The sequence below is a fragment of the Pinus tabuliformis genome, chromosome X (assembly GCF_031772625.1).
Source record: "Pinus tabuliformis cultivar Carrire ecotype Pingquan chromosome X, CPIR1, whole genome shotgun sequence".
NCBI lineage: Eukaryota > Viridiplantae > Streptophyta > Pinopsida > Pinales > Pinaceae > Pinus > Pinus tabuliformis.
Genome location: NC_142308.1, coordinates 950,924,492 through 950,952,199, shown reverse-complemented (window position 1 = coordinate 950,952,199; position 27,708 = coordinate 950,924,492). Strand labels below are relative to the sequence as shown.

At 40.8% G+C, this 27,708-nt stretch overlaps 1 protein-coding gene across 1 annotated transcript in view; it reads right to left on the bottom strand.

The window, feature by feature from the left end:
- LOC149142842 (protein OSB1, mitochondrial-like) overlaps nucleotides 1-17,382 on the bottom strand; it is a 217,803-nt gene extending 200,421 nt beyond the window's left edge. The window contains exon 1 of the mRNA XM_089451598.1: nucleotides 17,132-17,382. Coding sequence (XP_089307724.1) covers nucleotides 17,132-17,382 — 251 coding nt within the window. The remainder of the gene's footprint in view (nucleotides 1-17,131) is intronic.
- Nucleotides 17,383-27,708: the final 10,326 nt, after the last annotated feature.

Here is a 27,708-nt window from a genome sequence, read left to right as displayed (position 1 = left end):
ACATCTCTTTAACCATCTTCTTCTCGTATACATGAGTGATCAAATCAGTGTTGCACTAATTGCGAAAATATCGCGATAAAATCGTTTTATCGCGATTTAAAAAAAAAAAACGATAATATCGAACAATAAAAACGATTGTTATTTTTTTTGGCCGATTTTTATGAAAAAATCGTGGCTATGTCAGGCAGCGTGAATTATAACTAGAAAAACAAGATTTTATTTTTCATTTGGACAGCAGACAGGCGTGCGACGGGGGTTTGGAGTCTTGGAGTGAGCTCTTGGTAATTTTGGAGCTGAATCCGCTAACTGGAGGAGAAAAACGAAGTGTGAGCTAAGGAGAAGACAAATTTTCTTCATAAAACTGGTATGGGCACCAACGTTTTGTGTTTTCACTATTTTGTAGCTTTGTTTTGGTTTTCTTCTATGTTTTTGGTTGGGTTTGGAATCTGGATAACCCATTGATTTTTTTCTATGTTTTTGGATGGGTTTGGAATGGGGTTTCTTAAATTGTATGTAATTTTTTTTAGATTTTGTACAATGTAAATTGTAAGTTTGTAACTTGTAAATTGTAATCCTTATTTTTCCATAGGTTCACCGAAACACCATTCAAGTTTTCAACTTCAAATTTCAAAGTCAAACATGCCAAGGAAATTGGACCCTCTGTGGGAATTTGGTGAACCTGATGGAGGGAATGATAGAATAAACTTGTCTTGCAAGTTTTGTGGGCACAATATGTCCATGGGAGTGTACAGATTGAAGTATCACCTTGCACAAATCCCTAGATTTGATGCAGGGCCTTGCACAAAGACAAATCCTGAAATCATCCGAAGAGCCATGAGATCATTGGAAAATTTAGACCACACTAAAGAGGTCAAAGCAGAAATGAAGAGGCAACTAAAAAATTCAGCTCAAGTTGAACAAGGAAATGGCAGTGGTTCTACTGCAGCATCAACCAACCCGGTAGCTGCCTCATCATTTTTTGTTCCTCGAACCACACCTGGTTCACAACCATCTATCACTTCAATGCTTAAAAAAACGAGAAAGAACAAGTTGCTGGCCAAATTTTTCCTTTGGAGTGATATTCCTTTCAGCATTGTAAGGAATAATTCATTTTTCCAGCCTGTTGTTGATGCCCAGGGTACAAAATCTCTTCTTATCATGACATTAGAGGTTGGATTCTTCAAAATGAAAAGCTTGATTGCACCAAAAGATTGGAGGATTTTAGGGAATCATGGGCACAAACAGGATGCACTGCGATGTCAGATGGTTGGACTGACCAAAAAGGGAGAACCCTTATAAACTTCTTGGTTAGTTGTCCCAAAGGGACTATGTTTATCAAATCTGTCGATGCATCTGCACAAATTAAAGATGCAAGAACTTTATGTGATTTGCTGGATGTGTTTATTTTGGAAGTGGGTGCAGAAAATGTTGTCCAAGTCATAACGAACAATGCTACAAATTATGTTGTTGCTGGCAAGATGCTTATGGACAGGCATCCTACCTTATTTTGGACACCTTGTGTTGCACATTGTATTGATTTGATGTTGGAGGACATAGGGAAAATTTCTTTTGTCAAATATATTGTTGAGTCATCCAAAAGCATTAAAAAATTTATATATAATCATACATCTGTGCTTAGCTTGATGAGAAAATTCACCAACAACAAAGAGTTGGTGCACCCCGCCATTACACGGTTTGCCACCAGTTTCATATCTCTTCAATCCCTCTTGAATTCTATGTGGGATGTGAAGAGAATGTTTCTTTCAGAGGAGTGGCGTGCTTTGACAATGAGCCGCAAACCAGAGGTAGAGACCATATGCAGACTAGTTTCATACCAGGAAGATTTCTGGGCGGGAGTGCAGGGGGTGTGCACCATTACTGAACCTTTGGTAAAGGTTCTTCGATTAATTGATGGTGAGAAGCCCGCAATGGGCTATTTGTATGAGGCCATGGACAGGGCGAAAGAATGCATTCGAGCCTACTATGATGATAAGGGAGATGAGGGGTTTCAGAGACAACTCCTCCTATGGGGAGTGATTGATGAACGATGGAATAACACACTCTATCGTCCCATTCATTGTGCAGGGATCTAACTGAACCCTGCATTTTCTTACGCATGTGAGTTCGTATTTGATGCTGAGATCATGGATGGATTCTTAACCTGTGTCCAGAGGATGGTGCGATCTCCAGCAGAACATACAGAAATCTCTAAAGAAATCGAGACATATAGGATGGCAGGCGGCACATTTGGCTTTGACATGGTTGTGACTGATAAGACGATTGAAATGCCAAGTATTTTTTAGTTTGTTTCAAATTTTATTATTTCTTCAAATTCCATTTTTTTTCTTATGATTATTTAAAATTTTATTTGTAATTTTGTTGTAGATGCATGGTGGAGAATGTATGGTGCTAGGGTACCTCTTCTACAAAAGCTTGCCATTCGAATCCTCAGCCAAACATGTAGCTCCTCAAGATGTGAACGCAACTGGAGTGTATTTGAAAAAATTCACAACAAGAAGCGCAACAGGTTAACACTTAAAAATTTAAAATATTGCAAATTTCCAAATAATTTTTTGAATTCATTAAACAATATTTTTTTTATAATTATTATTTCATGATCTTTGTACAGGTTGGAGTCTCAGCGACTCAATGACATGGTCTACGTCTACTACATCCTTCGATTGTGGGTGAGACAACTTGAGAAGACACCTGATATGGAGGCCATCTCATCGAATGGGATTGACACCACTGCTGCATGGAGGGTTGAGGCCGAGAGGCCTCCCATGGAGTCTGTTGATGATTGGTTAGTGCAAGATGTAGTGGAGGGGGAGGAGGAGGAGGAGGCAGAGCAACAGGATGAGGAGGTGAACCCACCTGCCCGGGCTACCCATGCCACCAGTAGAGGACGTGGTCTACCTCCTATAAGCTCCTACTCTTAGTTCTTCAGCTTCTAGAGCACAGCAGAGTCCATTGCCAGCTCCACCAGCACCAGCATCTACATCTAGAGGGAAAGCGAAAGCTATGGCATTTTCTCGCAAGAGGGGCAGAGGAAATCAATAGTATTAGACTTTAGTTATTTTGTTCATTTCATTGTATATGACATTATGACTCATGAGATACATTATTATATTTTTTGTTGATATTTTGAGGCTGAGTTGGGACTCAGGAGTCAGGACTTACTATTCAGGACATGATTCACTGTTATGTGTGATGTAGCACTAGAAATGATATTAAACATCTTATATATTAGTTCTTTTATCATATTTATGTGTCAATGTATTTATTTTATGTTGTAGATGGTTTAGATATTAAAAAAATTGAAAAAAAATGAATATTTTTGTATGTTATGATTTTTTCCCGAATATTACCGATTTTTTCCCGATTTTTTCCCCGCGCCGAAATTATCCCGATAACGATTAGTGCAACATTGCAAATAACCCTTTATAGCATTCAAGATCAATTGCTTAACCTTTACTTCGTTGTTGTTTTGGTCTGCCAATTGTTGCAAATCTGTAAGCGGAGTCACAACGTCTTTTACAATATCCCAAAGATCATTCTCTTCTGGTAAAAGTGTAACCCTCACCTTTCGTGACAAGAAATTCGAGGCACCATCCAATTTGTCCTCAAATTTGAGATTTATTGATGTTATCTCTGAGACCTGTTATCGCTCAAACTAGCAAGTGTCCTAGGAGGGGATCCTATAGAGCAACTACCAAGTCAAAGGGCAACAACAGAGCGATAGCCCACTGTCACCTCATCAAAGGCTCCCTACTCTTCATGGACTTTCACTAATGGGAGGAGACCTGGTATAAGGGAATCACAAGAACGAATATGTTAATGAAAGGATGAAGGGTGATTCCCAAGGCCTATTCACAAGAGAGACTCAATTATATGGCGTTCTTGCTTGAAAGGCAAGGTGATAGGCTCTCTAGGAAGGGCTAAGAGGATTCTTGAGGCTAGGGTTTGGCAATATTCAATGTTGCACGAAGCGGGAGCGAAGCGGAAGCGCAGAGCGCGGAAGCGTCATTTTCCAAAAATCTAGGAAGCGAAGCGTCCGCGGAAGCGTCTGCTATATATATATATATTTTTATATTTTTTGCATTTATACTCAAAACAAACATCCCAAATACCAAATTAATTGTAGAAGACATGAAAACATGCATATTTTTGCATAAATCAAGATAGATATGGCATCCATGATTCCATTGTAGTTACTAGTATGTACAACAATCATCTATATTCTAGCTATTACAAACATACATCAAATTTTTAAGCATATTATAAAACATAAAACATTTAAGCATATTATAAAACATAAAACTTCTATGGAATATGTTGGAATATTCTAGTTGTATACATATATCAAAATTAAGATTTATCTTCAAATTTGTTATGATTTTTTAATTAATTTACACGAAATATTATATCAACATATGTTATATTAAATACTTGGTATTGATAAGTTATAATATTTACCCATTATAATAAAAGCTATTTGCAAATTAAAATTTTTATAGTAAAATAAAAAAGCAATTACCATAATTAAAAATATTATTTAATTCATATATTAATTTTTTTATAATTAATCATAATAATTTAAAATAAAATTATGCTTTAATTAATTTTTATGATTTTTTTTATAGTTTTAAATTTATTTATTTTTAACATAAATATTAAAAATATTTATGGTGAAATGATTTCTATACACATTTACCAACCATAAGCTACTTATTATATTTCTATATAATATCGTGTTGCTACATTGAATGATTGCAGGAGACAGACAATACTTGTACATCTTTATTATTGAATAAAACACGCTTCCTTCCAATTCCAAATTATATAAACCTATCAACATAAATATAATAGAGTTACTTAACACCCATTTAAAAACCACGTATTCTTACATAATACCAATAATACCAATTTAAAGTGTTGTCAATTACAAATTATATAAACCTATCAACATCAATATACAATAATTACTTAACACCAATTTAAATGTCACTTAGTCTTAAGTAATACTAGTGATTTTTTTTGGTTAGATTTGGATTTTTTTACTATATATATGAATTTAGCACTTTAAAAAGTTTCTAGGTAGAGAATTCACAACTCAAACTTGTAATTCCAATAAATCTTTAATAATTTTGATGGAAATTTACCAACCACTTACTCACAAATAGAAGTGAGATTTTACAATATTATAATCAAAATTAAGTTTATTTATAGAAAATTAAAAAAATAGTATTTTATTGTTTATTGTTTTTATTAAAAAAATTGATATAATTATTAGTTAAATTGTAATTTTTATTATTTAAATTATATTTTTAAATATATAATAAATTTAATATTTAAACACATTAAAGGAAAAAAAAAGAAATAATTTTATATTTATTTCCAAAATAATAAGAACCCAATAAATTAAAATTTTCAATATTAACCATTTCAGAAAATATTTTTTTAATTAAAATAACGAACTTAGAACGGTTATAATACCCTTTTAAACAACATATATGCCTAAAAGAGTGACACGTTTTCGAACTTTCCAACGTATTTATTAGTCGCGATTTCGAATCCGGGTAGCGCACTGACCCGCCTAATTGTAAAGGCGTTCACGTGGGCACAAGTGAAGGCACGCGAAGGAAAGAGCGCTAAATGGAACAAAGCCCAGGCGAGTAGGAAAGGTTGTAGATGCCACCGTGTCCGCTTAGCGAACGATCGGGGAATCAGAGATCATATCTCTTTGCGAGATATTTGCAGTCAGCCGCGTCATATTTTGAAAGTAATTTATCAAAGATTGACGGAGAGTGACCGATTTGTCGCTGCGACCACGAAAATCATGTAATAAGTCGTTTTCAGTTTTCTACCTTTACTTGGACTACACGCCCAGTGGTCGGTAAAGAACTCCTTGTCACTTTTTCACGGTGACAAGCAGATGGTATTTGATTATTATGCGATTTACATATATCGACTTCAGTAATCAAGCCAACCTCTCTATAGCTATTGTCCATTCTGGAAGTTTATTTATAAAATATAATCTGCGTGAAGCTGTGCGCTTCCGGGCCCGAAGCGTGGCGCTTCCGGATGCCCGAAGCGCCCTCCGAACCGCGGATCCGGGGCAACGCAACCCAATTTCCAAGAATCGTTTCAAAATTTAGGAATCGCGCATCAGAAAAACCGGAATCGCGCTTCGCCTGGAGGTTCCGGAACGCTTCCGTACGGGACGCGATTCCGGCTTAAGATCCGGGGGGGGGGGCGATTCCTGCAACATTGGCAATATTTCTTGCCAAGAGGATCCCTATGCCCGAAAATACTTATGGAGAATTGGCCTTTATGTGATCTTTATAAAATTAGAGTCGTAAAGTTGCAGGACCACACATGACCAAGTGGACCCAACATTAGGTCAAGGGTATGGAGTTGATCAACCAAGGAGGGGTTTGACCTAATTAGGGAAGAGAAGAGGATCAAAGGACAAATTTTATTTTGAGGATTGAATCCAATGATCCAAATGAGGACACTAGCCATGGGAGACTTAGGGCAAGAAATGGTCTTTGAGCTAGGGCTTGCTATATCTTGGGATCCCACAGTCAGAATTGCTTCAAATCTAGAGGGTCTCTAGAGATAACCCTAGCGCAGTAGTGGACCAATAATTGAGCTGTTTGGATGGCTACGATAAAATTTGTTGGATGCCCTAGATGAACTATTAGGGCTAGGCCTAGAAAGAGAAGGAGAAGGTGAGAAAGATATTTTGTTAAGTAACCACCAATGGTTGGATTAGTGCCTTGGAGTCAAGGTGAATTTGTGATTTGGAGAGACTATACCCAATCAAGGAGGCCTTTAGGCAACTTTGCATGGCAATTAGGGCATGAGAGCAACTACCCAAGGACTTTATACTTCAATGTGCAATGTTTGATGACTTATCAAGGTATATTCAACAAAAATAACTCTAGGAACATTCACCCATTCATACATGACACATGCAATGATGCAACGCTTCAAAAGATCAAAATTTCCACAATTTCACATAGAATAGTAGTAAATTTCAGACCTAGATAGCGAAAATCCCAACAACATTCATGTGATATGATAAATATAAGAATAAACATGAAAAAGAGATCACTTACATGTACAAAGAGTATATCCAATCAATAAATCATGACAAGAATGAAGCTCCAAGATCAAGAGAATAGTATCCAAACATCAAAATTCATCCATGAAACCAAACTCGTCCCCTAAAAGGGAATGCAAAATTCTCCAAGTAGCTACTAAACCCCAATCCAAGTGATGATGATAGAATGAATCACCTCACTACAATCTCTAATGAGTTCGATTTGCCTAATTTGGCCTAATTAAGCCCCAAATATTGTGCAATAATAACAACCTTTGTTGACAAGCCCACCAAGATAGTTCAATAACATAAGAATAAGCCTCTCAAGAAAATGTCTCATAAGGGTCTCCAATTGGATCGAAAATGTCTGTAAACCATCTATAAGGGCTAGGATGATGACATAAGCCTGTCTTGCAGTGAGACACATCCTCATCTGGACCCTCGAACGTGTGAAAATTTCATCTATATAGAGACTGGAAGTTGTTTTCCTAATTTTTAATTTATTTGACAATTTATTTGCAGTTTGTTACGACAAATACCAAATAATTCACACTATGATTTTCACAAACAAATAGCGTAAGAAAATAGGGTTGGAAACTGAGAAAATACTAGCACACACACATAAAAATGACATCATTATTTTTGGACAATTGTCCACGGAAAAACCCAACTTGGGAAAACCAGTGCAGCAATGAGGGTTTTTATTATTATGTAGCAATGAGAAATTATGAGTACAATAATCTGGATGCCGAAATCTGGCAATCCTGCAGAGAAAAATACTAGCAAAAATACTAGAGGGAAATTACCCTCACTCCGGGCAATTTCGACACTGAACTGCTTCTGAAAAGCAAGTCATCCAACTGGGCCTGCACAGGCTCTGCGTCAACCTAATGTTGCATGTTGCAACTATTGCCCGAACTGACTGCTAATCTAGCTGTCCTGCCTGTTGCTAGTTGGGAAAACGTCTCTCCGACACTCTAGGACTCCTTCTCGGCCTCTAGAATTGAAAATGTCTGCCCTCTTCAACAAATCGAACTGCCTTCTTGAGGCTCTGCGCAACCTCCTAGAGAAATCTCAACCTCTCTGCAAATGTACTCGCTAGATCTGGAAAACTTCCTCCAACCTCACTGTCCCAACCCCTCACTGTCTCTGCTTCCTTGCTGAAGCTCGAACTCTCCGACAACTAATTGCTGCTACTCCGGAAAATCGAATTCTCCAAGTGTCTCTAATTTATTCTCCAAGTGCCCATCGACTTCTTCTTATAATTCTTTGTTGGAGCACCAACGGCCAAGATTAAAACTTAATCAAGGGCTAGGATCATTTTGAAGTCGATCTGTGTGAGTCTCTAGACTATTCTCACATTGACTTAATTAATTATTATTAATTAACCTTATTCCCTAAGTTTAGACTTAGGAAATATTTAAAAATTGGCTAATAATCTAATTAACTCATCTCTAAGTGAAATTTCCAAAAGCGATTTCTGGGTTTTGGAAATTTCATGTATTCTAGCCTCTCCACCAAGTTTCATGACTATAACACATCCGATGATACAAAAAATAACAGAACCTCTACCAAGTGTAAGGTGCAAGTGTGGAGTCAGTTGGGCATCATCCTCATCCAAAAGGTGGGACACGAGCAATAATTGAGAGGTGTTGGGGATCCATGAAGTAATCTCTGCTATGGTGGAGGCCCATGGCTCTCAACGCTCACCCTACAAGTGTCAATGTGACCCTTTGGGGGCTAAGACCTTGTATAGGGAGACCAAACCCCAAATAGGCCCACTTGCAATCCAGCATAAGATCCAATATGTCCCGTTGTCCTCCAATATAGCAAATCATTAGAATAATCAAGTAAAAGAACTTACAAGTCATGGAATCAATGGGGCACTTCATGGTGGCATGCCTTTCCATAGTGGGCTTTGGCATATACAAGTGTCTCCATGCTCAATAAGGGGGTTAGTCAAGGATCCTATTAGGTGGTTTCATCCTTTAAAAGGGGTGACATGTCCATGGTACATCCATCAAATGGTAGGCGGCAAATGATATAATGATGGATTGGAGTAGGGATTCGGGGAATGCTCCAAGCCGCATGCCATGATACAAGGGCAGCTACAATAAGGGAAGCCCACACCTGGATATATGAGTGTAGGAGGGAGCAAATCGTGGTACATGAGTTACCCCGACCTTTATTTTTCCACCCTTCTTCATATGTCTTTTGCCTTTGATTGATTTTTCTTCATAAGTACTTGGGGCTCCAAGGTATGAGAGCATGATGTCCAAGATATAGCAGTAGGTACCCCCTTTTGGTGGGGCAGTTCATCGCCCACCAGGGGTTGGGACAATCATGGGTTCCTTAACGATGGAGGGGGGCTCATTTAAGGCCCATAGGAACTAAGGTGATGGCCATGGATAAGGGGTAAAACTCATGTTTGGCTTTTGCCCATGTGCTAACTTTGTATGTCTCGGCCATCTTTTGCATTTTGTGATATATTTCCTATTGAGAGTGGCCAAATTATGCTTTTTCTTTTCTTTTTAGCTGCATCAACCTCTGGGCATCGTTCCAGGCCCAACCCAAGGTGTGGACAAGGGGGGGGGGAGGCTAACCCTATGTGGACCCAGTGGACACATGTGGACTCGGATGGGAAAAGAGATGAATGGGGCTAAAATGAGTGGAAGGGAGTGATGTATATGGTGTCGAGAAGCGGGACCACGCAACCAAAATTGGGATTTCCCATGTAGGGCCAACCCTAAAGCTAATGGTCAGTAAAGGAGATCCCACAAGACTAGGATATAAGGCTAACCACGAAATCGGGCAGTGGAGACAAGAGTACAAACCTAGCCCACTCTTTTTGTTGAATCCCCCCACCAATCCATGCCCAAAAGTGCCCATGACAAGTAAGGAAAATTACTCAACTATACCAATGAAAAGCCATACCTTCGGGGTCGAGAGGCCCACCTTCAAACATACAATCATAAAAAGTGGGCAAGGGACCACATGGTTGGCTCAGGTGGCAGAGATAATGGCAAGCTATTTGGTGGCTGCAAGGGTCTGCTAGCTATCGGCTGAGGACCATTTAAGAGAAAAACTTTCTCCTATATAAACTACCTAAAGGTGGTGGGTAACATCTGGCTCTAACTAGGACATGAGTTCTCGAAGAGGTGCATGAAGCTACTCGAACGGGAGGTCATGAGAACACCAACAATCTCTTGGTACCATAGACCTAATACCTGCACATATCAAAGCCAAGCACACGGGGAAACATTTTTCTGTGGTGTCTTATGATCACCCATGCTTAGTATTAGGCCTTAAAATCAACAAGAAAGCAAAATTTATTCTAAATGCAATTTTAACCTAAATGCAGCTAATTTATCATGAAAATATCATATGATGTTAGTTCTAATGTGAAAATCAATATGTAATGCATCCTAACTAACATCCATATGGTACACAGCGAATACTAAGTGTAATCATAAAGTCAGTGCAACCAATAAATCATCAAATTAAGATAAATATGTCTACCTATATGATTACTCATGTAGCAAATCCCAAAGCAAATGCGAACACAATCACATGGAGGATGAAGCGAGTGGGAGGTGAGAAAATATGATCTCTATTTGAGGTAGAAGGGAGCCTAGAAGAAGGAAAATAAGTCAATCTAGAAGTGCAGAGCTTTCCCTCTAAGCACACAATGGAGGAATGAATGATCACTCTCACAAACCCCTTATCACAATCGTTGCCACAATATTATACTTTGTGGACGCCACAAGGTCATGATGGGAGGGGCAAGGAGGGTAAGAGAAGGAAGGGGTGCAACAAACAAGTTGCTTAATGGAATGATCGCGTTGATAAATCCCGAGGGCATGAATGGGAAGAAGGGATGTATCTAATAGGTAGTTCTTCCTTAACATCATACTTGTTACCACTCAAACCAGAAGGGGACCTAAAAGGGGTTCCTAAGAGGGCAACTACTAGGTTAAGGGCAACGATGGAGGCCTAGCCCACTTTCACCACAACTAAGTCTCCCTGCTCTTTATGGACTTTCACCTATGGGAGGAGTCCCGTAGTGTAGGGATCACTTGTAAAGTATATGCCAATGGATAGGTGGAAAAGTGACCCTGGAAACCCTTTCCCAAGGATGGAGTGAAGAATGGAACTTGCTTGCTCTTTAAGCAAGGGACTTGGTCCTCCAGGGGTAAGGGGTGAGGATTGGTGGGTTGAGGGAGAAGAAATAGACTTATAGACAAGGTTCTCAATCCCTATAATCCTTGGGAAACTTGGATTCCCAAATGGTCCTCGAAAAATAATCTTTATTTAGAAGTGGGACCACACAGGGCCAAGTGGGAGCACACGGGGCCAAGTGGACCCAATCCAGGTTCGAGGATGGAATCTAGCAACCAATGATGTCCCTATCGTGGACAAGGTGAAAGGAAAGGACCAAACAAGAATACTTACTTCAAAACGTTGAATTGATCCTATTGAGGTCTAGACTTGGGGATGCCTAGGAAAAATTCGATCCTAGAGCTAGGGCTTGGGATTCCTGGAGATCCCACCGTTAGAATTGCCTCAAATTTGGAGAGGGAGGGGACCCACCAGCGCAGTAGCTTGTAGGAGATCGAAATTTTTCCTTGGGTCAATTCCTAGGAAATTGATGCCCTAGGTGACCTAATGGGGCTAGACCTAGGGAAAAGGGGGAAAAGGGGGAAAAGGGTAAAAAGAGGGTTAAAATGATCACCCTTTTTGAGGGATTAGTGCCTAATTCACTTGGGGATATGGAGTCAAGGATGATGATGAGTAAGAACTTGGTTTCTTGATCAAGGAGGCCCGGAAAGTCAGCTTCATCCAATGTTGAGAGAAAGAAAAGAAAAGTGACCTTCAAGCATTTATACTTCAAAGCAAATGATGCAAGCTTATCGAGACAAATAATCTCTAGGACATTTCATTCATATAACATTGGCCCATACATTAAATTAGCTAAAACATGCTTAATTCCACATTTCAATTATGCAGCAACTAGCCCTAATTTTAGCAGTATGCAGCAACAAGAATAACAACATCAAAATTTACTTACAACGTTATAGAATATATCCAACCAACATTTCGTTTGCAAGACAAAGCTCCAAGACAAGAAAAATAGCCCAAATCCATACGTCAAAATTCATCCATCTCCAAAAAAATATCCTCCAAGGAAAAAATGTGAAGTTCTCTATGATTAGAGAGATCCCAAGTCAAGTGATGATCCAAATGAATTTATCTAACATCAATATATAGCCTCCTAAGGAGTTTGAATTAGCCTATGGACCTACATTAGCCCCTAATGATAAAATAATGTGCAAATAAAACCCCTATTGGTGACAAGCCCACCAAACTAGCTCACAAGTGAAAATAAGCCTCATAAGGGGCCAAATAATAATATGTACATGTCGTGGGGCCCTCCAAAGGCCTAATAATGTCCTAAAGTGCCATACTGAGGAATAAATTCCTCATAATATGATGGACAAGGGGGTGGCCCCTTGTTCTCCAAGTAGTAGACCTGTGGTGCTCCCAGTGGGTCTGAGGGCACATAAATGACCTCATGAGTCTCCATATGAGTCGGAGGTGCCTGTATATCCTCTGTAAGGGTCCGAGTGGTGCAATGAATGTTGTCATGACATCGTACAAGTCTTGGGACACCTGCCAAGTGTGTGGGGCTCTTGTGGGGGCCTAGTGGGCATAATGTACCAAGCATATCACCATCATCCCAAAATTGGATCGCTAGCAGTCTCTAAGCATTGATGAAAATCCGTGGAGTGTTGTCCGCTGCAATGGAGGCCACTGGCTCTCGATGCACACCCTATATGTGCCAAAGTAGACCTTTGGGGGTTGGGATCCCGTATAGGGTGACCAAACCCAAATGGAAACCACCTGTAATCCTGCATAAGATCCAATGCGTCCCTTAGGCTTCCAATACAACTAGTCATTAAAATAATCGGGTAAAAGAGTTTACGAATCATGGATAACAAAGTGGGCACTTCATAATGGCATGCCCTTCCGTAATGGGTTTTGGCATGTGCTAGTGTCTCCAAGCTCTAAAGGAGGTTAACCAAGTACCCTATTAGGTGGTTTCAGCCCTTAAAGGGGATAGTATGTCCAAGGTACATCCCTTTAATGGGGGTAGTAAGTCATAAATAAGTGGAATGGAGTAGGGAATGAGAGGGGCAATCATGGGCCACGTATTGGGGCATAGGGGTAGCTAGATAAGGGGAAGCCCACACTTAGGTATGTAATGTGCAAGAGGGAGCAATCGTGGTACATGAGGTGCCCTGGCCTTGATTTTTCCACTCTTCTTTACATGCCTTTTGCCTTTTGTGAATTTTCTTTAATTAACTGCGCGGGGCTCAAAGGACAAGAGCATGATGTGTAAGATATAGCAGTGATTACCCCTTTTAGGTAGGGCGGTTCATTGCCCTCCAGGGGTTGGGACAATCATGGGTTCCAAAATGATAAAAGAGGCTCATCTAGGGCCTACGGAACCAGGGTGATGATCACGGATTGGGGTAGAGCTCATGTATTAGCTTTTGCCCACGTGCTAATTATTTTGTCCTGGCCATCTTTTGCATTTTGTGGTACAATTTCCTGTCAAATGTTTCCAATTATGCTTTTTTCTTTTTCTTTTAACTACTTTAACCTCCAAGGCAGCATTCCAAGCCTAACCCAAGGTGGGGGCTATGGGGTAGGGAGGTTGGCCCTATGTGTACCCAGAATGGAAATGTGGAACCAGGTAGGAAAAATGATGAATGGGGTATAGTGAGTGGAAAGGGAATAATCTATGTGGGTAAAGGAGGAGGACCACGCACCCAAAGTCGAGGTTTCCCAGGTAGTACCACCCAGAACCAAATGGTTAATAAAAGAGATCCCACGGGACTAAGATCCAAGGGTAACAACCAAAAGAGATCAAGGGGACAAGAGCACAAACTAAGCCCACCCTTTCCGCCAAATCTCCCCATCAATCCATACCCAGAAGTATCCATGATAAGTAAACCCAATACTCAATTACGAAATGACAAGACATACCTTTAGATTCGGGAGGCCCACCTTCAAACATATGATCAATACAGGTGGGTGAGGGACCACATGGTTGGCTCAGGTGGCAGAGAAATGGCACAATGAGCTAAGAGGAGGCTGCAAGGGGTTGCTCGCTGTCAGCTGAGGTTCATCAAGGAGAAAAATTTCTCCTGGGGATATCACCCATGAAGTAGTGGGTAACAATACCTAGGAGGGGAGAAGGGATGGGCAAGGCAAGGGCTAGTGGATAATGTAGCTATGTTACTGGGATCTTGGAGAAGGCAGGGGAAAGTCAGGCCTTTGTCAGTGTCATAAATAAGGCCTTCTCTTTCCAACAAATCTTCTTCACATGTGGGAAAACAATGATCCTTCCTTTCGATGGTGAAGGTAGATATATCATTATGAGCAATGCTTGAGAGAAAAGGAAGATCACTCAACCTCACTTCCTATGTCAGTATCATAAATAGGGATATTGTCGAAATGATAGTTGACATCCCATTTTCCCTTCTTAGTACTTGAGAAATCAGAAATATCATCTTTCAAGGGAGCTACAGTCTCCATATTTTCAAGATCCCTCCCTTGAATGAGAGACCCTTCTTCATTTGGTTCATCTCTATATACTTCAAAGGGGCCTTCACTCATATCAATTCCCAAATCAGGACCTTCAAGAATTTCTTGACTTGCTTGGTTATCTCGATTGCTAGACAAGTGAGACTCTTCCTCTACGGCTTTGTCATGTGTAATGAAAGGAAGATTCTCCTCAAGAATTAAAGGGACACTCGCAACTATTGATTTTCCACGATCTTGGGTCTAGGTTAGAATCTAGAATCTCTAACGTTGCCAAACCAAGAATCTCAACAAGAACTACCTTGCATAGCAGAAAATATAAAGCAATAAATCACATATGCACAAGTATACACAATTTTTAACAAATATTGTACAATAATGTACAACCCAATCTTCGTTATATTAAACCAATCTAAATAATACAACAATCTATGGTATACAAGATACAATGACAATCTTTGTTGCAACTTCTATGTCATATCTTGTCCTGTCGATCCTTCGCTTCCGTACTGCTCTCTAGCTGCCCCTTAGTCCTTCAAAGGACAACACATAGAGACTCCAAGAGGGTTGCCACCTAACATTGTTGCAAGTCACTTCTGCTGCATGTACACGGGCTGATCCAATATGCTCTCTAGGCTGGCCAATCCCTGAGCTTCAATCCACCAATCTAGCAGTCAGCTTTGTCCATCAAAGTGTTGCACAGTAAGTAGCAAACTTCATCCAAACTTCAACTCTCTTCATCACTTCAAGATTGCTTGTCTAGGGCTACTTTGGGTAGCCAACATGCTACCCTCCACCAGACCAATGGCACCCAATCCAATCATTGTAAGATTTGCTCCTATGAAGGCTCTCGATCACCAAATCAAGCCTTCAAATTGACTCCCACAGGCTGCTACAAATTTTGTCCACTCATGGACACAATCCAACATCAAATCAACCAAAATTCTTCATCAATACATACCTTGTGGTAGGTCTGTTCACTGTTGTTTAATTCTTCTCCTGGTTAAGGCACTTGTCACTAGCTAATAGCCCTTCCAACCTTGACAAAACAATCTTCTATTAAGTGTGGCCTCCCTTCCTCACTTTGTTGTCCAATTTACTGTCGGATACGGCTCAAACCAACCCAGAAATTGATCCCTTTTCCTCCTGTGATTGGTCGTGATCACTACAGCAAGTTCAGCCCTCATGAACAGGGAGGTTTAGGCCTATGGCCTACCCATACTTTGACAGCTAGTGTTGCGGCCAAGCAAGGGGAGAAACCTCTCCTCAAACTACACCTAAAAATAGTCCTCCGCGTCACTCTGAAATGCGGCCTCCTCTAGCAACTAATTCAGACCTGCAATGAAGAAAAAACCTAGCCCAAAACAACCCTTAATTCTCAACACTTTGTCCTCCTTGAGCTCAATTTAATTTCAGAGATGTTATTAGACATTGGATAAACTAGTGCTCCCCGTGTGTTTCATGACATGGACTAACCGCCTCTCATAGATCCTTATCTCTAGCAATGTGATCGTTGACTAACACTTGCAGGCTTTGGTCTAACAGCAATCGTGATTCCCAACAAGTGGTATTAAAGTGTAGGTCACGAGTTCGATACACTCCCAACTCGTGTCGGGGAGGGGATTTGTGGACATTGGATAAACCAACGCTCCCTATGTATTTCGTGACATGGAGTAACCACCTCTTGTCGATCCTTATCTCTGGCGATGAGATCATTGACTAACACCTACTGGTTTTGGTCTAATGGCAATCGAGATTCCCAACAAATGAATGATGCTCTTTGATGTCCTTGGATGCTCTAAATGAGCCTCACATGCCTTCTATTTATACACATAAGAAGGGTCAACGAATTTGTTGAAGAGACATGACTTTTGGACCAAGCCTACATGACTTGACTGTCCATAAATTAATTGTCAACTTCAAAAATTCATATCTCACTAAGGACAACTCGAAATTCGACGATTCTCAAAGCGTTGGATTCTCCTTTCCGCCCTCTTTCATCTCATTCCATCACATGTCCAAAATGCTCCATGGTTTTGGCCCAAATCACGATGGGTGCAAAACCCCAAGCTTGGGTTCCAAGCCCACAAGTGACTCTTGTGGCGCTTTTCCCTCCAAACCCCGAACCCTAGGGCTTGGAGTACCTCCCAAGCTACTCAAAAATCAACGGTAGCCTCATCCTCGAAAGCATTATCCTCATTGACATTTATACCAAGATCCCTTTCAAGATTACTTGTCCCACTACCCAACTCATGTTGATTATGCACAAAGGGTTTTTCTTGACTTTCTAGCAAGGGGGCTTCCCCTTGGTCATGGAGAGTGTTATCTTTACTTGGGTTGCCACCCCATCTTCTTAAAAAGATGCCTTCAAAATTATCATAACCAGTGATGCTTTCATGAGGGAGGTTAGCATACCAATCTTTAACTTGAACTTCCAGTGATAAAGCAAATAACCTCATAGTCGTTTCATCATTGTCGATCCTTAATGGGGCTAGCACCCAGAAGATGTCGTCAATATGGACATCGGCATCTTGATTGGGACTCCCTTTGAACTTAGGCATCCAATACCTAATCCATCCCTTTATTTCGGGAAGCTCCAGAACTTCTTCAAGATCAAGGTGATCATAGGGAGATGGAGGAATACCATGCTTTTGATAGAAGTCCATTTTTCATATTTCTGCATACCAACAACCATGGAGTCACCAGGGTAAATTTTAATGCCTTCATAGATGTTTGCTTCACCCTACAAGCATTAACTTTAAAGTTTAATAAAGAACTAGGGCTTCGTTCTTCAAATGGAGTTGCCAATAATAGTATGTCGATAATGTCGTAAGGGAAATAAGGCACACGTCTGGTGTCCCCTGCAATGGCGCCAAAAATGTTACGCTCAAACTAGCAAGGGTCCTAGGAGGGCATCCTATGGAGCAACTACTAGGTTGAGGGGCAACGATGGAGCAATAGCCCACTGTCACCTCAGCTAAGACTCCCTGCTCTTTATGGACTTTCACCAATGGGGGGAGACCTAGTGTGGCAATCACGAGGATGGATAGGCCAATGGAAGGATAAAGGGTGATTCCCAAGGCCCATTCGTAGGAGAGACTCAACAATAGAGTTTTCTTGCTTGAAAGTTAAGGTGAAAGGCTCTCTAGGAAAGGTTAGGAGGATACTTGAGGTTAGGGTTTGGGGTTATGTCTTATCAAGGGATTTCCTAGACCCGAGAATCCTTAAAAAGAATTGGTCTTTATGTGATTTTTGTGGAATTAGAGTTGGAAGGCTGCGGGACCACACGGGACCAAGTGGACGAAGAATTAGGTCAAGAATTTGGAGTTGATCAACCAAGGAGGGGCTTGACCTAATTATGGAAGAGGTGGATCAAAAGACAAATTTTCTTTTTGAGAAATGAATGCAATGATCCAAATGAGAACAATACCCTCCATAGGTAACCTAGGGCATCATTTTTCTCCTATTGTAGCCATCAAAAAAGTTTGATCTCTTGCCCATAACTACGTTAGGGTTTTCTCTAGAGGCCCTCCAAATTTCAAGAAATTCCAACAATGGGATCTTGAGATATAGCAAGCCCTAGCTCAAGGATCGTTTCTTGCCCTAGGTTTCCCTGGGCTAGTGTCCTCATTTGGATCATTGCATTCATTTCTCAAAAAGAAAATTTGTCCTTTGATCCTCTTCTCTTCCATAATTAGGTCAAGCCCCTCCTTGGATGATCAACTCCACATCCTTGACCTAATTTTGGGTCCACTTGTTCCTGTGTGGTCCTGCAACCTTACAATTCTAATTCCACAAAGATCACATAAAGACCAATTCTATATAAGGATTCTTGGGTCTAGGAAATCTCTTGGTAAGACATATCCCCAAACCCTAACCTCAAGAATCCTCCTAGCCTTTCTTAGAGAGCCTTTAACCTTGCTTTTCAAGCAAGAAAGCCCTATTGTTGAGTCTCTCCTGTGAATGTTGGAAATCATCCTTTATCCTTCCATTGACCTATCCATCCTCGCAATTCCCATTTTAGGTCTCCTCCCATCGACGCAAGTCCGTAAAAAGCAGGGAGCCTTAACTGAGGTGATAGTGGGCTATCACTCCATCGTTGCCCCTCAACCTAGTAGTTGCTCTATAGAATCCCATCCTAGGACCCCTGCTAGTTTGAGTGGTAACAAGACCTATTTCACATACTTCCATACTTGAAAATAAAACTTTGAAATAGTCTAGCAATTGATCCTTTCTAACGTTCATTTACCATTGTAAATGTTTGAGAATCTCAAACAAAGAAGCTAGCTTTTATATTGTTACCCACCAAAAAGTGGGTGACTCGTAGGAGAATTTTTTTCTCCTTCTTGGTTAGCTAACCATCCATGCAACCCTATATGATCCGCCCATAACATGATGCCAAGATCCTCCACCTATTGCATTGTTCAGATCTCTCTCCCATCTGGCATTTCTTCTTGAAGGAAGGTGGGTCATCTATCAATAGGTACTTTAACCATTTTGCAATGATGTGCTTTCATTTAATGTTATGGACATACTAATATGGATCATAGGGAAAATTGGATGATTAATTGACATCGATTGTATTCTTGTTCCCTCTCACAAGGGAGGTCATACTTTGACTCTAGTCTAGTGGGACCTCCTACAAGGCCTCAAGGTTTAAGAAGGGCACTATTGGGGAAGTACTTATTGAAATAGCATGTTGAAGATAATCCATACTTAGGACATTCCATCCCTCCCTGTTATCCATCTCCATTCTTCAGGATGGTAGACATTGGTCTTGGGCCCGGAAACTTGGTCTCAAAGGTTAACACAACTAAAAGGAAGATAAAAGCACATAAAGATACAATGAAAGAAAATGAAAAATGCAAAAGATGGTTGGGACAATATTTAGGGCAACTACCAAATTGATTTACACATGCAAACTAGAGAAATGATCTTCAAAAGCTTGACAAATACCACTTTAAGTGTCTCTAAGTTAGAAAAAATGCTCACTAAGGTTATTGTTACCACTCAAACTAGCAAGGGTCCTAAAAGGGGATGTTATAGAGCAACTACTAGGTAAAGGGAAAAAATGGAGCGATAGCCCACTATCACCTCAGCGAAAGCTACCTACTCTTTACGAACTTTCACCGATGGGAGGAGACCGAGTGTAAAGGGAAATCACTAGATGAATGGAGCAATGAGAAGGAAATGAGTGATTCCTAAGGCCTATTCACAAGAGAGAATCAATTGTATGGCTTTCTTGCATGGGAAACAAGGGGATATGCTCTATAGGAAGAAGGGCTAAGAGGATTCTCGAGGCTAGGGTTTGGGAATATATCTTGCAAAGATGATTCCTAGGCCCGGAAATCCTTATGGAGAATTGGTCTTTGTGTGATCTTTATGGAATTGGCATCAATAGATTGTGGGACCACACAAGACCAATCGGGCCCAAAATTAGGTCAAGGGTATGGAGTTGATCACCGAATGAGGAGCTTGACCTAATTAGGGAGGAACAGAGGATCAAAGGAAATAATTTCTTTGAAATTTGAATTCAATGATACTAATGAGGACACTAGCCAAGGGAAAACTAGGGCAAGAAATAGTCCTTGAGCTAATGCTTGCTATATCTCGAGACCCCATTGTCGGATTTGCTTCAAATTTGAAGCGCCTCTAGAGCAAAACTCAGCGCAGTTGTGGACAAAAAATCTAAGTGTTTGGATGGCTAGATTGGGAGATAATTGATGCCCTAGGTGACCTATGTAGGCCAAGTCTAGAAAAAGAGGGAGGTGAAAAGAATAAGCGTTGAAAATGATCAACAATGGAGGATTAGTGCCTTGTCCTTTGGGAGAGATGGAGTCAAGGAGAATTTATAGTTTGGAATAGGTTCACTTGGTCAAGGAGGCATTGAAAACAACTTCACATGGCATTAGGGCATGAGAGAAGTAGCTTCAAGGTCTTTACACATGGATTTGAAACATTTGATGACTTATCAAAACAAATTTTGACACAAATTACTTCTGGGAACATTCACCAAATCATACATGGCCCATGACATGATGCAATGCTATAAAAGATAAAATTTCCACAATTTCGCATAAGAAAAGCAATAAATTTCAGCCTAGTATAGCGAAAAATCCCAGCAACATGCATGTGACAAAAGTAAATAACAATAATAGTATAAAAGAGAACTTACATGTAAGAAGAGTATATCCAATCATCAACATATGCCAATAGTGAACTCCAAGACAACATGAAAGAGATCCAAACATCAAGATTCATCCATTCATCCAAACTCATCCTCCAAGAAGGATAGCGAAAATCTCCCAAGAGAAGATAACCCAATCCAAGTGATGATGATGAAAATGAATCATCTTACTACTATTTATACAATCTCTAATTTATTTGATTTAGCTAAATTGGCCTAATTGAGACCCTAAAATAAAATAATGTGCATAATAACAATACTTTTGGTGACATGCCCACCAAATAGCTCAATAACATAATAAGAAGCCTCTCAAGAGGGTCGAATGATGAACAAAGTGAGTCATTGGGCATTTGAGGACGCCTAATGAATTCCAAGGGGTGCAATGATGTAGAAATGGACTCCAAACATAGTGGACAAGGGGTTGGCCGCTTGTTTTCCAAGCAAAAACCTGTAGTACTCCAAAGTGTATGTGGGGGCATAAAAGTCATCCTCATGGGTCTCCAAATGGATCGAAGATGCCTGTAGACCATTTTCAAGGGCTAGAATAATGACATAAGCCCTCCCTCTACAACAGGGGAGATCCTCTAGACCCTGGAACATCTACCAAGTGTATGGTGCAAGTGTGGAATGGGTTGGGCATGGTGAACTAGGTGCATCATCCTCATCCAAAAGATGGATATGAGCAATCCATGAGCGTTGTTGGGGATCCCTGAAGTAATCTCTGCTATGTTGGAGGCCCAGGGCTCTCAACGCTCACCCTACAAGTGCCAATGTGGCCCTCAGGAGGGCTAGGACCCCATATAAGGAGACTAAGCCCCAAATGGAGATCCACTTGCAATCCTGCATAAGATCCAATACTTCTCCTTACCCTCTAATACAACAAATCATTAAAATAATCAAGTAAAAGAGTTTACAAGTCATGGAATCAATGGGGCATTTCATGGCGACATGCCCTTCCATAGTGAGCTTTGGTGTACAAGTGTCTCCAAGCTCAATAGGGGGTTAACCAAGAACCCTATTAGGTGGTTTCAACCTCTAAAAGGAGTGACATGTCCATAGTACATCCCTCAAATAGTGGGTGGCAATGATATAATAATGGAGCGGAGTGGGAATCAGGGGAAATCATCAAGACCACTTGTCATGGTGCATGCGTAGCTACAATAAGGGAAGCCCTAGCCTGGAACGATGCCTCAGAGGTTGATGCGGCTAAAAAGAAAAGAAAATGCATAATTTGCCCACTCTCAACAGGAAATGTACCACAAAATGCAAAAGATGGTCGAGACATACAAATGTAGCACGTGGGCAAAGCCAAACATGAGCTCTACCCCTTATCCATGGCCATCGACTTGGTTCCTATGGACCCTAGATGAGCCCCCTCTATCATTAAGGAACAAATGATTGTCCCAACCCCTAGAGGTGATGAACCACCCCACCTTAAGTGGGTATCCACTGCTACATATTACACATCATGCTCTCATCCCTTGGAGCCCCAAGCAATTGCAAAAAAAAATCAATAAAAGGCAAAAGGCATATGAAAAAGGGTGGAAAAACAAAGGTCGAGGTAACTCATGTACCACGATTTGCTCCCTCCTACATTCACATACCCAGGTGTGGGCTTCCCTTATTGCAGCTACCCATGAACCCTAACATGTGGCGTGGATGATTTCACCTGATCCCCACTCCGCTTCATTAATATATCATTGCCACACACCATTTGAGTGACGTACCAAGGATATGTCACCCCATATAGAGGTCAAAACCACCTAATAGAATCCTTGGTTAACTCTCTATTGAGCTTGGAGACACTTGTACATACCAAAGCCCACTATGGAAGGGCATGCCACCATTAAGTGCCCCATTGATTCCATGAATTGTAAGCTTTTTTACTTGATTATTCTAATGATTTGTTGTATTGGAGTGCAAGGAGACGCATTGGATCTTATGCAGGATTGCAAGTGGATCTCCATTTGGGGCTTGGTCTCCCTATATGGGGTCCTAGCCCTCCAGAGGGACACTTTGGCACTTGTAGCGTGAGCGTTTTAAGCCATGGGCTTCCAACATAACAGAGATTACTTCATGGATCCCCAGCAGTGCTCACAGATTGCTCATGTTCCACCTTTTGGATGAGGATGATGCACCCAGTTCACCATGCCCACCTGGCTCCACACTTGCGCCATACACTTGGTTGATGTTCTAGGGTCCAGAGGATCTCTCCCGCTGTAGAGGGACGTCTTATGTCATCACTCTAACCCTTGCAAATGGGGTTTACAGGCATTTTTTATCCATTTGGAGACCCATGATGATGTTCTTGTGCCCCCCACACCCACTTGGAAGCACTATAGTTTCTTGCTTGGAAAACAAGGGGTCAACCCCTTGTCCACTATTTTTGGAGTTCATTTCTACGTCATGGTACCCCTTGGACTTCATTGGGCCTCGTCAAAGGCCCAAAGACTCACTTTATTGATCATTCGACCCTCTTGAGAGGCTTATTCTTGTATTATTGAGCTATTTGGTGGGTTTGTCACCAAAAGTATTGTTATTATGCACATTATTTTATTTTAGGGGCTCAATTAGGCCAAATTAGCTAAATCGAACTCATTAGACATTGTATAAATAGATGAGAGGTGATTTATTCTCTTATGATCACTTGGATTGGATTATTCTCTCTTGTGAGATTGTCGCTATCCCTTTTGAGGAAGAATTTGGATGTAATGGATGAGTTTTGATGTTTGGATATCTCTCTCTCGTCTTGGAGCTTCATTATTGGCATAATTATGGTGATTGGATATACTCTTTACACATGTAAGTAATATTATCATGTCTATTCTTGTTATTTGCTTTAATACATTGATGTTGTTGGGATTTTCGTTGTACTAGATCTGAAATTCACTGCTTTTCTTATGTGAAATTGTGGAAATTTAGTCTTTTGTAGCATTGCATCATCTCATGTATCATGTGTGAAAGGGTGAATCTTCCTAGAGATTGTTTCTATTGAACATATCTTGATAAGTCATCGATTCTTGCCAATTGAAGTATAAACTCTTCTAGCAACTGCTCTCATGCCCTAATTGCCATGCGAAGTTGTCTAGGAGGCTCCTTGATTGGGTGTAGTTCCTCTAAATCACAAATTTCATCTTGACTCCATCTTCCCCAAAGGATTAGGCACTGATCCTTCCATAGGTGATCATTTTCAAAGATAATTCTTCTCACCTTCCCCTCTTTTTCTAGGTCTAGCCTCCATAGGTCACCTAGGGCATCACTTTTCTCACGATTTATCCATCAAAAGAATTCAATCTCTTGCCCACAACTGCGTTGGTGTGTCCTCAAGAAGCCCTCCAAATTTCACAAGATTCTGATGGTGGGATCTTGAGATATTTCAAGCCCTAGCTCGAAGATCAATTCTTGCCCTTGGTTTCCCATTGGCTAGTAACCTCATTGGGATCATAGCATTAACTTATCAAAGAAGATTATTTCTTTGATCCTCTTCCCTTTCCTAATTAGGTCAAGTACATCCTTGGTCGATCAACTCCATACCCTTGACCTAATTTTGGGTCCACTTGGCCTTTGGTGGTCCCGCAACTTGTTGACTCCAATTCCACAAAGATCATTCAAAAGCCAAGTATCCATAAGGCTTTCTGAGACTAGGGGCTTCCTTGATAAGACATATTTCCAAACCCTAACCTCAAAAAGCCCTCTTAGCCCTTCCTAGAGAGTCCATCACCTTACTTCCAAAGCAAGCAAGCCATACAATTGAGTCTCTCTTGTGAATAGGCCTTAGAAATCACACCTCATCTCTTGATTGACCCATTCATCTCATGATTCCTTATATAACGGGTCTCCTCCCATTAGTGAAAGTCTGTAAAGAGCAGGGAGCCTTAGCCGAGGTGACAGTGAGCTATCGCTTCATTGTTGCCCTTGACCTAGTAGTTGCCCTGTAAGATCCCCTCCTAGGACCCCTGCTAGTTTGAGCGGTAACATTTTGGCACCGTTGTCGGGGAGGAAGCAGGTCTACCTCCCTTGTGAATTATTGAGGAATTGATTCATTAACGACAATTCAATATTCCTTTGGCAACTCCATTCATTGTCCAAACCCCTAGTTTACTTGAAGGTGACAACGTTCCTCCTCTAACTAGGGGCACTACAAGAAGGGGAGAATGAACTCCATCACCAGTTAGAACCGCCCTTCTCCCTGAATTTGAAAAGGTTAGCGATCCTACCCCAAAGATGGCAACTGGTTCTAGCACTGACCCAAAACAAGACCAACCCAAAATGACCAAAAATGAAAGGTATTTGGTTAGTGTCTTTGCCCCTTTGAAATTGAGTGATGAGCCCAAACCTTTACTTGAGAAATACAATAGTTGGTTGTCCAAGTTTAAAGGCGATGCTACCATAAGTGCCCGTAACTTTATTGAAGACTTCTATTGGAACATGTCTCCTAGGTTGATATTCGACAAGGATAGGCTCATGATGCTTTTCGCTTTCTCTCTTAAATGACAAGCGAGGCAATGGTATCTTAGTCTTCCCCCAGCATGCATATAAGACTAACCAATTTGAGGACATATTCAAGAGAAGATGGTCATGTAATGCACAAGGAACCTTCAACATTGAGAAGTTCTATCAAATAACTAGGGGAAGGGAAGACATCCAAGAATTCATCCAAAAAATTGATAGGGTAGTTAGGGATATCCCTGACCATTTGAAGCCCCCTAATGCTAACATTCTCGAAAAATTCATCAAAGTTGTGGGTGGCCACCTAACTTATGCATTAAGGGACAAGAAACCTTCAACCTTGGCTGAGGCTAAAGAGATAGCAATGGAAGTTGAGGAAAACTTACGAATCTCCAAAATGGATGTTAATGACCACCCCAAGGCTAAAGCAAAGGTCAAGAAGGAAAAATCCAAAGATCAACACGAAGAAACCCTTCTGGTACTTCTCAAGAAAATGGAAAAGCTCAGCGAAGAAATGAATTCACGAGATAGGCTCTACATGAACAAACTCACTGCCTTGGAAAGGGCCCAAAAATCTAGCTATATCCCAAAAGGAAAGCCTTTCCCTAAGAAACAAAATGAGGAAGACAAGCCAAGCTCATCGCAAGTTCCCAACACTTTGGCTCCAACTAATGCAATTGAGCAAGATTCATCTTCCGAAGATGAGCAAAGTGATGAGGATGAGAGTAATGATGAAGTAGTTGATGAGCAGGCTAACCTTGTAGAATACGAAGCCTTCAACATTTTGCTAGGGGGTTCATATATTCACCCCCCACATTAGTGAGGTCACCATCAAAGAAGAAAAGGAAGAGCCAATCCTTAACGCTGATGATAGTGGAAGATTCAAAGGGGTCCAATATTCATGAAAGGACAACAATAAAGACCCCACAACCTCCAAGGAACCCAACAAAGACGACTCAATTCCCAAGCAGGTCCCTCCTAAAGAACCTCTCCCTAAAGATCCCCCCAAAAAAGATCCTCTGAAGAAAGCCAATCCCAAAAGGGATCTTCAAAAGAAAGAGACCATCAAGAAAAAGGATAAGGGTCCCCCTAAAAAAGATCCTCTAAAGAAAGCCAATCCCGAAAAGGATCTTCAAAAGAAAGAGACTATCAAGAAAAAGGATAAGGGCAAAGAGGTCGGACTTGACATTGATCTAAACTCTACCATAGGGAAAATGATTGTGCCAGTTCCATTAAAGGAGATTGCAAAACTTCCCCAACAACAATGGCAAATCAAGAAATCCTTGGGCTTTGAAGAGGAAGAATTACCCGAAGACTTGCAAAACATTCACCTTCCAGACTTAAACCTAGGACATGAGCCATTCATGCTTACCTTAGCCATAAATGACCTTTTATTACATAACTGCATGTTAGATTCAAGGGCTTCCGCGAATATCATGCCACTAAAAGTCATGAAGCAATTGGGTCTTAACATCACTCGACAGTATAAAAAGGTGTGTGGTTTTAACTCCAAACCTGTAGAAGTAAAGGCCTCATAAAAGATCTTAAGGTTTCTTTGGCTATGAACCCCGATATATCATTGCTTATGGACGTTGTGGTCATAGATATCCCTGATGTATGGGGGATGTTGCTATCAAGGAAGTGGGGAGCCACTGTTGGAGGTCATCTCCAAATGGACTTGTCATATGCCACTATCCCACAATCTGATGGAACCCCCTTCATTCTTTATAGAGAGCCTACATACCCTACTCATGTGGTCAAGCCAAGACCGATCCCATACTACAAGAGACATGAGATTGAGAAGCCTTCTCCCATTCTCCCTTCACAAGAAGTTTGTATTCTCAAGCGACCAAATCACAAAGCAAACAAAAAGTGGAAGCCTAAAAGGGAATACAAGGTTGGGGATTTGGTCTTGGTAGATAAAAATCCAATGCCCGTCAAGATTCATGGGAAAGTTGGGGAGGATTATTACTACATTGCCAAACTCAACGACGAACTTTGGCCACAACTAGTCAAGTTAAGTCGTATCACCCCTTTCCTTGATACTTGACATTGTATTATATGCATGTTAGGGTAGGGTGCATTGCATGTTGATAGAACTAACATCATATGACATTTCTCATGGTAGATTAGCTGCATTTAGATTAAATTTGCATATTTTTACTTTCCTTTTGAATTGTACGGCCCAATACTAAGCATGGGTGATCATAAGACACTGCAAAAACATGTTGCCCCATGTGCTTGATCTTTGATATGTGCAGGTAACAGGTATGTGATACAAAGAGATTGTTGGTGTTCTAATGACCTCCTGTTCAAGTGGCTTCGTGCACTTTCCTGAGAGCTCATGTCCCAGTTG